Source organism: Muscardinus avellanarius, assembly GCF_963383645.1.
Source record: "Muscardinus avellanarius genome assembly, chromosome: 9".
Taxonomy (NCBI): domain Eukaryota; kingdom Metazoa; phylum Chordata; class Mammalia; order Rodentia; family Gliridae; genus Muscardinus; species Muscardinus avellanarius.
Window position 1 is genome coordinate 78,349,237 of NC_137795.1, and position 12,324 is coordinate 78,361,560.

General features: G+C 34.9%; 1 protein-coding gene across 1 annotated transcript in view; it reads right to left on the reverse strand.

Moving 5' to 3' along the window:
- Positions 1–10,788: 10,788 nt before the first annotated feature.
- CTTNBP2 (cortactin binding protein 2) overlaps positions 10,789–12,324 on the reverse strand; it is a gene marked incomplete at both ends in the record, with an annotated part of 163,792 nt that continues 162,256 nt past the window's right edge. The window contains one exon of the mRNA XM_080701723.1: positions 10,789–11,028. Within this exon, the coding sequence (XP_080557849.1) occupies positions 10,789–11,028 (240 nt within the window). The remainder of the gene's footprint in view (positions 11,029–12,324) is intronic.

Sequence of the window (12,324 nt, forward strand, 5' to 3'; positions counted from 1 at the left end):
AATCACTCCAGACTTCCCAAACCAAGTTATGAAAGCCAGAAGGGCTTGGAGTAACATATTCCAAACTCTGAAAGAAAACAACTTCCAGCCAAAAATTTCCTACCCAGCAAAACTATCCATCAAATTAGATGGGGAAATAAGAAGCTTCCATGACAAACAGCAACTGAAGGAATTTATGTCTTCAAAACCAGCGCTAGAGAAAATACTCAAGGAGATAAACTGCAAAGAGGAAATGGGTAATACACGCCAGAACCAAAGAAACAAGAATTCCCATCCAGCAGACAACTAAGCAAAGAAGAATAAACAGTATCTTAAACAGAAATAAGATCTTAACATGTTGGGAATTAAAAATTATCTCTCTATAATCACACTGAATGTAAACGGCCTCAACTCCCCAATAAAAAGACATAAAGTGGCAAAATGGATTAAAAGCCAGAATCCATCCATCTGCTGCTTACAAGAAACACACCTTACAAGTAAAGATAGGAACAAACTCAAGGTAAAGGGCTGGAGCAAGGTAATCCATGCTAATGGCACTCGAAGACAAGCAGGATTAGCAACTATGATATCAGACAAGTTAGACTTCAAACCCAAACTTATTAGAAGAGACAAAGAAGGTCACATCTTACTGGTAAAAGGAATAGTCCAGCAAGAGGAAATAACAATAATCAACATCTATGCCCCAAACATAGGGGCAGCTACTTTCATAAATCAAACTCTTTGTGATATGAAGTCACACATAAATCCCAACACAATAATACTGGGAGACTTCAACACACCTCTCACAATACTAGACCGATCTTCCAGACAAAGGGTCAGTAAAGATGTCTCAGAACTAAAGAACACCATTAACCAAATGGACCTGTTGGACACATATAGAATATTTCACCCAACTACAGCAGAGTTTACATTTTTCTCAGCTGCTCATGGAACCTTCTCCAAAATAGATCACATCCTGGGACACAAAATGAGCACTAGCAAATTTAAAAAATGTTACATACTTCCCTGTGTCATTTCAGACCATAATGGAATGAAACTAGAAATCAACTATAAGAAGACCCAGAGAAACAACATAAACATGTGGAGACTGAACACCACACTTCTGAATGAAGAATGGGTCATAGAAGATGTAAGAGGTGAAATCAAAAAATTTCTAGAAACAAATGAAAATAAAGAAACAACATATCAAAACCTCTGGGACACTTTGAAGGCAGTATTAAGAGGAAAATTTATAGCACTGAGTGCTCACATAAGAAAAATAGAAAATCTTCAAATAAATAGCCTTATGACACACCTCAAAGCCCTTGAAAAGCAGGAACAATTGAACCCCAAAGCCAGCAGAAGACGGGAAATTATTAAAATTAGAGCAGAAATTAACGAAATAGAGAATAAAAAAACAATACAGAAAATCAACAAAACCAAAAGCTGGTTTCTTGAAAAAATTAACAAGATTGATAAACCACTAGCCAACCTAACTAAAAAAAAGAGAGAGTCAACCCAAATTATGAAGATAAGGGATGAAAAAGGAGACATTACTACTGACAGCGTAGAAATCCAGAGGATTATCAGAAACTACTTTGAAAAACTATACTCCAACAAAATGGAAAATCTGGAGGAAATCGACAACTTCCTAGATAAATACAACCTTCCTAAACTGAGTCAAGAAGATATAGAACACTTAAACCAACCAATAACAATCAAAGAGATTGAAATAGCAATAAAGAGCCTACCATCAAAGAAAAGCCCAGGACCAGATGGTTTCCCAAGTGAATTCTATAAAACCTTTATAGGAGAACTAATCCCAATACTACTCAAACTATTTCGGGAAATAGAAAAAACCGGGACTCTCCCAAATACATTCTATGAAGCCAACATCACACTAATACCCAAACCGAATAAAGACAGTTCAAGGAAGGAAAACTACAGGCCTATATCTCTGATGAACTTGGATGCAAAACTATTAAACAAAATACTAGCAACACGCATTCAAAACCACATCAAGAAAATCATTCACCATGACCAGGTAGGGTTCATCCCAGGGATGCAAGGCTGGTTCAATATACGAAAATCAATCCATGTAATTCATCATATAAACAGAATCAAAGACAAAAACCACATTATCATCTCAATAGATGCTGAAAAAGCATTTGATAAAATTCAACATCCATTTATGATAAAAACACTGCAGAGAATTGGAATAAAAGGAACATATCTCAACATTATTAAGGCAATCTACAATAAGCCCACTGCCAACATCATATTAAATGGGGAAAAACTTCAAGAATTCCCCCTAAAAACTGGAACGAGACAAGGATGTCCACTATCACCACTTCTCTTCAATATAGTACTAGAGACTCTAGCCAGAGCAATAAGGCAAGAAAAGGAAATCAAAGGAGTACAAATAGGAAAAGAAGAACTTAAGCTTTCACTATTTGCAGATGACATGATACTATATTTAGAAAACCCAACAAACTCAACCAAAAGGCTTATAGAACTCATCAACAAATTCAGCAAAGTATCTGGATACAAAATCAATCTTAAAAAATCAGAAGCTTTCCTGTACACCAACCATAAATCCACTGAAAAAGAAATTCAGAAAACACTTCCACTTAGGATATCCCACAAAAAAATAAAATACCTAGGAATAAACTTGACCAGGGAGGTAAAAGATCTCTACAAAGAAAATTATAAAACACTGAAAAAAGAAATCGAAGAAGATCTTAGAAGATGGAAAGACCTTCCATGTTCATGGATTGGCAGAATAAATATCATTAAAATGGCCATCCTCCCAAAAGTGATCTACAGATTTAATGCAATGCCCATTAAACTACCAAGATCATTCCTCACAGACATAGAAAAATCAGTCCTTAAATTTATCTGGAATAACAAAAAGCCCAGAATAGCCAAGGTAGTTCTCAGCAACAAAAACCACGCAGGAGGAATCACAATACCTGACTTTAAACTATACTACAAAGCCATTGTAATAAAAACAGCATGGTACTGGCAAAAGAACAGATATATAGACCAGTGGAGCAGAATAGAAGACCCAGAAACAAGTCCACACACTTTCAGCCAATTGATTTTTGACAAAGAGGCCAAAAGCATACACTGGAAAAAAGATAGCCTCTTCAACAAATGGTGTTGGCAAAACTGGTTAACCATATGCAGAAAATTGGATGTTAATCCCACTTTTTCACCCTGTACAAAAGTCAACTCACGATGGATCAAAGACTTGGAAATTAAACCAGAGACTTTGAAGCTCCTTGAAGAGAGCATAGGTCCAACACTACAACACATAGGCACAGACAAACATTTCCTCAACAAGACCCCAAAGGCACAGCAAATTAAAAGGAGAATCAATACATGGGATTGCATGAAACTGAAGAGCTTCTGTTCAGCGAAGGAAACTATCAAGAATCTCAATCGAGAGCCAACAGAATGGGAGAAGATTTTTGCCACCTACACCACTGATAGAGGACTAATATCTAGAATATACAGAGAACTCAAGAAACTCAACACTAAGAAAACAAAACATCCAATAACAAAATGGGCAAATGAACTAAATAGACACTTCACAAAAGAAGAAATTCAAATGGCCAATAAATGCATGAAAAAATGCTCAACATCACTGGCAATCAGAGAGATGCAAATCAAAACTACCCTGAGATTTCACCTAACTCCAACTAGAATGGCCATCATTCAAAACACAAACAACAACAGATGCTGGCGAGGATGTGGAGAAGTGGGAACTCTAAGACATTGTTGGTGGGATTGCAAATTAGTGCAACCACTTTGGAAAACAGTATGGAGAATCCTCAGAAGAATGGAAACAAATCTACCATTTGATCCAGCAATACCACTGTTGGGTATCTACCCAAAAGAAAAGAAACCAAATTACCAAACTAATCCATGTGTATCTATGTTCATAGCTGCACAATTCGCCATAGCCAAACTATGGAACCAGCCAAGATGTCCATCAACAGACGAATGGATTACAAAACTGTGGGATATGTACACAATGGAATTTTACTCAGCCATCAAAAAAAACTCAATTACATCATTTTCAGGGAAATGGATGGAACTGGAGGACATTATGCTAAGTGAGATTAGTCAGGCACAAAAAATAAGAAATCAGATGCTTTCCCTAATATGTGAGAGTTAGGGAGAAATGGGTCATAGGAGGAACTCTTGGAAGAGGATCAGTAACTTTTAACTCTGTTTACATTGTCTTTGGATATACAATATTTTTTTTATTTTTTAGGGAGTTTATTTACCCTTTTGTTGCCTATGCCATTGAAATCATATCCAAGAAATCACTTCCAATTTCAATGTTGTGAGGTTTTATGACCCAGATTTTCTTCTAAAAGCTTATAGTATTAAGATTTATATTTAGGTCTTTTATCTATTTTGAGTTAATATTTGTATATGTGTTAAGTAAGGGTCCAATTTTATTCTTTTCCATGTAATTATTATTTTTCAACAATATTTAGTTAAAAGACTAGTATTTCCTCCACCAAAAATTCATGGAAACCTTGTCAAAAATAACTTGACAATGTATGGAAGAATTTATCTCTAGGCTTTTATTTAGCTCCAATGGTTTATATATCTGCCTTTAGAACAGTACTACACTGTTTCAATTATTGTAGCTTTATATGGTTTGAAATCAGAAAATATACATCTTCTAGCTTTGTTCTTCTTTGAGATTGTTTTGGGTATCTAGTGTCCATATTCCATATCAGGATAGATTTTTTCTGAAAAATAAATAAATAAATGTATGATAGTTTTACCTAAAAAAAAAAAAAAAGAAAAAAATAGTCTCTGGTAAGAAAGAAAGCAAAAAGAAATATTGAAATGTTATCTTTAAGGCATCAAGAGTTTGGTACCAGACAAATGAAACTGTTATGTGAGATTATCAATGTTAATATTGTATAAATTGCTATAATACTAGATGTCAACCACTAAGCCAAGCATGGGAAGGAGGGATGGGGAGGGAATGGGGTGGAGATCGGGTAGGGGCTAACTGGGCGATATGTGCATGTATGTCTACAAAAGTATTTTCTTTATACCACTATAATGTATGAATACATTGCACCAATAAAAAATAAATTAATAAAAAAAATAAAAAATAAAAATAAAATTGAATAAATATAAAAAAATAAAACCTGAAGATTCATATTTAAAAAAATGTTCCAGAGATTGTGATATCTTGTATCTCTATTCTTATTGATTCCAAGGATTTCCAAATTTCTCTTGATTTCTTCTACCACTCATTTATCTTTCTTTCAAAAATATATTGTTGCCAGGTATGGTGGTGCTCACATGTAATTCTAGTACTTGGAAGGCTGAGGCAGGATTATAGGTTGAAGGCTAGCCTCAGCAACTTAATGAGACCTTTTTTCAAAGGAAAAAAAAATTAGAAAGGGGATCTGGGGTATATCTTGTATGTAGAATGACCCTGTTTCAATCTCTAGTACTGAAACAAAGAAACAAACAATCGATATTGTTTATAAAGCTTCTTTCATTTTTTCCTACTGTTAATCTTTAATTTCATTGCATTATGATTTGATAAGATGCAAGTAATTATATTGATTTTATTTGCTAAGACTTCCTTCATGGCTATGTTTTGGAGATGATTCCATAAGCAGCTGTGAAGAAAATGAATTTGGATGTTGGATGAAATATTTTATAGATGTCTATTAGGACCATCTAATTTATAATAATTTTTAGGTCTATAGAATCTTTACTGAGTTTATGTCTAAAAGACCTATTGGTGATAAAAATATGTTGAAATCACCTAGTATTATTGTTTGGGAGTTTGAGTCTTTAAATTGAGTAGTGGTTTTTTTTAATGTAATTATATGCAGTGATGTTTAATGTTTGGGGAATACATACATACACTTGTTAAACATTATTGTTAGATTGTTCCCTTTACCAGTATGAAGTGACCTTCTCTTGTCTCATTTGATTACTTTTGGCGTGAAGTTTGCTTTCTCAGGTATGAGTAGTTACTCCTGTTTGTTTTGTGGCTGCATTTGAATGTAATATCATTTTCTATCCTCTCACTTTTGGCTGTGGCTGTCTTTGCCTGTAAGATGAGTCTCTTGCAAACAACATTAGTTGGTTATTTTTAATCCATTCTGCCAGCCTATGTTTTAATTGGAGACTTGAGAATATTTATATTCAGTGTTATTAAAGAAGTGTTTATTGATTTCTGCTCTTTTTACTTCTTTTTAAAAATCTACTTTTATTAGTTCATTGTAATTATTCATCTAAGTGAGATTCAGAGTGATAGGATTAGCATGCACACAGTACTTGGTGTTTTTCTCTCTGGATCCCACTCTACTTCCTCTTCTTCCCCATACATATTACTGAAATTGGTATCGATAATTTCATTAAAATATATAGAATTATTTGAACTATTTCTCTTCTCTGTCTCATTTAGTCCTATTTCTTATTTGCTTGTGAATTCATCCATTCACAAGCTCTAGAGTTTATACTTTCTTCTGTGTGTAGTATTTAAGTATTTGCTATAGTGTCCACTGAGTAGTTATCCATTATTTTATTTTCTGCTTATCTTGGAAGGTTTTATTTTTTTTAATTCTGAAGAATATCCCTGCTGACATAGATTTCTTAGCAGTTATTTTCTTTCAGGGCTTGGGACACATCTATAATTCTGGATTTTAGAATTTATGCTCAATGATTCTGATTGGCTCACCTCTAAAGTTGACATAATGTTTTTCTCTTGAAGCATTTTAATTATTGTGTTGCAGAAAAGTTCTTGTTTATTTTATCTATTTGGGGCTCTGAATGCCTTCTGTACCCGAATGTCCAGTTCATTCTTAAAGTTTGAAAATTTTTCTGTTATTTCCTTAAAAATATTATCTATACCAGTAGCTTGTATCTTATTTTTCTCTTTAATTTCAATCATTCTTAAGTTCATTGTTGTCCCAGAATTTCTATATATTCTGATTATGGCTATTTTAATACTGCTGGAGTATTCAAGGTCAGCCACTTTCTCCTCCAGCTCTGAGATTCTGTCTTCCATATGATTTATTATGTTGAGGAGACTTTTGGCTGAATTTTTTATTTGATTCATTTCTCCTTTTATTTCTAATATTTGTTTGGTACTTTTAAAATAATTCTCTTTATTGCAGTTCTCATTCATATCCTGTACCTACTTTAATTCAGTTGCTTTTCTGTGTTTGAATTCACAGATATTTTTTCATAATTATTCCTTTGAAATCTTTATATGATATTGCATCCACTTCATTATCTCTGAAGTCAGTTGCTGGTGAATTATGAACTTTAAGTGTCATGTTACCTTGCTGTTTCATATTTCTTGTATTCCTGGGTTGAGATCTATGCATCTACTGGAATGGATTATTCTTTCTGTTTTATGTGATAGCCTTTTTAGGGCACAGCCTTCTCTCGATGAAGTGTTCTATCAGGTTGTTGTGAATTGTTGAATATATTTCCAAGTAAGTTTTATAGCATATTTTATCTTCTAGTTCCTTGGTGATTTGTACACTTTAATATAGTGTGTGCTGTGTTGGAGTTTGAAGATTTCACTTTCTCTATAGGTTTCACAAGAGAGGGGTCCTTCTTGCTGTGTATGATAATGCACGCCTATAATAAGCTGAGGGCTGAGGCAGGAAGATTACAGATTTGAGGCCAGCCTCAAAAACTTAAGTGAGACCCTTCTTCAAAATAAATAAATTGTGCCTGGGAGGTGGAATGACCCCAGGTTTAATCCTCAGTACAAGATATATATATATATATATATATATATATATATATATATATATATATATATATAGAGAGAGAGAGAGAGAGAGAGAGAGAGAGAGAGAAAGTAGGGTCCTTCTTGTTGATCTGGGAATTATGTTGTATAGGGTGAGGTAAATGGGGCACATCCTCTGTGAGTGCTCTTCTGGACTTGACAGCTCTATATTCTAAGGAGGCATGAGATTGATATAGATTGAAGGTCCTTATAGGTATGGTTTCCAGCCTCTGTGTTATTTCTCTCTGCTATTGTTATAGGAGCAGATGCCCATGAGTGAGACTTCTCTCCCCAAGCAATTACTTCCTGGGTCCTTGTCATTTATTTCTACCATTGTATTTTATATAATTCATGTCTACCTCTGGTCCTCAATTTGATGTATTCATCTCTCCTATTCTTGGGTTAAAACTTTGTTAAAGATAAGTGGGGCTAGGTTGTATGTGGAACAAAGTGAACTAACTGTTTCTTAGCTAGATTTGGGGTGTAGTAGAGTACCCCATAAACTCAGAGTGCCCTACTAGCACCTCAAAGAAAAAGAAAAAGTAAAAAAAATAGCAACAGCAGCAAGAAATGTACAGCATTAAAACAAACATACATAGCAGGGCGTGGTGGCACACACTTGTAATCCCAGCATTTGGGAGGCTGAGACAGGAGGATCATGTTTCGCAGCCAGCCTCAGCTACTTAGTGAGGCCCTTTGCAACTCAGTGAGACCCTGTTTCAAAATAAAGAATAAAAATAGGGCTGGGGTGTGACTTGGAAGTAGAATGCCTCTAGGTTACGTCCCCAATATCACACACACACACACACACACACACACACACACACAATCCATGACACTAATAATTAAGTAAAAATAGAAATGGTGCCGAATTATACTTTAAATTACATGGACATACATGCATACATTCATATAATGGAAACAGAAGCCTCAAGTTTTTACTTTATGATGAATATTTTGTATTTAATCTTTCCTGTTTTTTATTAAAATTGCCATTTATGAGTCACTAAATTAACATAATGACCGACTAGTAGGTCTCTATAACTATTTTGAAAGCTCCTGATCTAAATGCCCTTTTTAGCCACTTCACAGTCTGTCACCCAATAATAAAAAGGAAACATGTTGAATTTTACTGACAAAGCTATGCAGACCTGTTACCACATGTGATCTTAATAATGTATTCCAAATTTGGTTTTGTTTCCTTGCCTTTGGTTCTTGCTAATGGAATCTTTGTCATTAGAAAAGCTGCTGATATAAAACACAATGCTTTATCACCAACAATTGGGATGAGATATAATATAAATAGATATATTTAATCAAGAGATCAGGTAAGACCCACCTGAATCTAGATAGGTCAGTCTATAATTTTTGAATGCATTGTTTTATTCTCAACTGTCTTTTTGTGAAAACACTTGGGAACTATCAAACACTACCAGGGTACCAAGAATTTTAGTCCAACTGAAAGGACTTACTATGTTCAAGCTCAAACCCATTTCTCAGTCTCTCTCTCTCCTTCCCAGGCTCAGCCCCTTGCTCTGGTCTTCTCATCTCATTGAACCTTTCCTGTGCTGAAGGTCAGAGCTGAATTCACCTGATACAGAAGCAGCCCAAAGAGGATGCTGGCACAGATAAAATCTAGTTTTTCCTTGATGGAAAGGGAAAGGCCTTCCTCTACTTCACCCTATGTGACATCAACTTTACTACATAGTGTTTATTGCTGTATTTTTTTAATGCTTGCAAGCATTTTTATTCAACATCAATGATAAATGTATGTGTGTGTTCTCTAATATAAAAAAAAAAATTCTGGTCCCAAATGGCTTTCAGTACCCTTAAGCAAGTAAATGTTTCTTGATTAAAAATGTACTTTTTGGGTACTTATGGCAAAAAAAGAAAAGCATTTTATTGCTCGAGTACCACTTAAGTGTCTGCCTCATTTTTATTTCAACCAACTATCTAACATGTTCTAATAAGGCTGAGTATTTCTGTGAGTAGCTAGTGAAATAACAGCATGGTGGAAATTTTAGGAACGTTCCTAGATTGAACACAAATTATTTGCTGCACAGATGAACTGCTAAGAGCTATTGATAGAAAGTACAGTAAAACTGTTCCACCAATTTAGCATTTTATTTGGTGTCAAAGCATCTTAACTATGAATTGAGTAAGTAATTTCACGTAGTAATTTTAGAAGAAACAATTCTGGAAAATAATAACTTTATTATCTGTTGTGCTATCAGAAATAATATTAAGGAGGGAGTTAGCTCCAAGTGAATTTATTGAAGCCTTTATGCAAGTATCTTTTATATCCACTTAGGTACAAAACTTTTGTAAGAAAGATAACACTTTTATTGCATTATAATTTCATATTTTACAGGAGTCATAATGCAAACTCATGAGCATAAATATATACATGATGCAGCCAAATGGCAATGTAGCCACTAAAGTATTCAAAATGTAAAACTAGAATTCAACAGGCAAAATACTTAATATGGCTTGTCATGGAAAATAACTGCTTAGAAATGATTTGTTATTGCCCCATTCTAGTCATTCCCCATCAAGTGAACATAAAGTTATGCTCTCCACTTAATATGGTATATTTCATCTAAGCCAATGCTGTGCACATTTTGTGACATGTTTACAATATGATTTGTGGACTTTCTTAAGTATATATACATATGTACATATGTATAGAAAGCAATGTACAGTACACAGAGTTCTGTTTTAATACCCCTGGACATCTTGGTGAAAACTACTATGATATTTCTATTATAAAACTACTCAAAAAGTTGGCATAACTTCATGGTATTGAAGTTCAATCCTATAGAATTTTAAACAAAACAAAAAAAAGTTGGCTATAAATACATTCTTTACAAAAAATTGAATAGTGGTCCCGCACTCATACTTTATATTACAGTGAAAACATTTTAGTTGTTTAAAGATATGTACATCTTGTCCTTGGTTTCTATGTGAAATATACAGAATTGTGAGGATATTGTAGGCAGGCCTGTTGGTTAGGTTTTTCTACTTTGTTCGTGTTTGTGTAGGTTCCAATTCTCTTCTTTGGAGTTGTTGTTGATTTCTAGTTGCCTTGTATTACTGCTGCTGCTGCTTCTTTTGGTGTTCTGGGAACACTGGGCGATTTTACTTCTAGGAACAGGAAGAAAAGATTTAACTCTTGAGACACTCGACTCAGTCTTTGATTTATTGTTGCTGCATTCAGTCGTTCGATGGCTGCTGAGAGGACTGACCTCCTGAAAGAGAAGAGAAACCAAACATACTTATCTCTGTGACCAACTTCTCCTGGCTTCTGTCCTCACTTCCAACCTCTCTCTGTCTCTGAGCAAACATGCAGGAGTTTTGCTCTAAACACAAGTTCTCATGAAAAATTAAACAAAAGCTAACAGAAAGCTGAATGATTAACTCCAGTACATCTGCTCAATTTTCTTTAGGCCCTTCCTGGTGTTTCAAACTCCAATATATAGGAGTCAGTAATTTAAGGGCTGATGAGTCTGGGATCTTACTAAGAGGAACTTCATAATATCCAAGGCCTGAGGAAATCACCAAGTTGGACTAGTCCAACTAACTATTTGTAGGCAGCTTTAAAAATTATGTCACCTTGGGTAAGTCACTTTAATTTTTTGCTTTTAAGCAAATACTTTTTGAGCTTTTACTGCAAGAAAACATTGTTGTAGTTGACTAGCATATAACAGAGAATATATGAGGATACCCTGTGCTTCATGGAGTTTACATTCCAGTGACTACAGATCCTGCTCAGCAAGTCTTTGATTAGGTGGCTCAAAATCTTCTTTACACGACATGGCATGGTCCCAGTTTTTTTTCCTAGAGTTTCAGAGCCCTTATGGTCACCTGGCTAATATTTTTCATTTTGTCCATGAGGAAATCTGAGAACTAGACAGGGAACATGAGTCACCCAGACAGTGAGGATGCTGAGACAAGACCTCATGTTTCCTAATTTTCACTCAAGGTATTTTCCCTGTATAGTATTAAATTCTGCAAACAGAGTATGAGACCTACTAGAGAACTGTTCTGGGTGCCTCTGAAGCAGTTAACATTGATTACTTTTCCACTTTGATAGTAATAATGCACTCAAATAGAAAGGTAACCATTAAGAGACTAAAAACTAAAATTTATCAGGTCAAATACTAATATTAATGGCTTTTAGTTGAAAGTAACAATTGGGCTTCAAACAGCAGCTGAACTTCTAGTTGTCTTGAGTCAATGTTTCTCCAAGTTGGCACTAGAGTGAAGTCATCTGGGGGTCTGATGACTGGCCCGGTCCTCACAGATGTAGATTCGATTGGTGTGGAGTGTGGCATGGACACATGGTTTAGAAAAATCTGTCATGTGATTCTAACCTGCAGCCCAAGTTGAGAAGCCCTACCTTAGCTCAATATCCTTTTGCTCCACTGACCTGTTAGATGATGGCATTGTTCATAGCCCTCTTTGTTCTCTTTACACAGTGGGTGAAGTTTCCCTTCTGCCCATTCTGAGTGTTTCAATGATCACAAATAGCTTCACAAATTTCA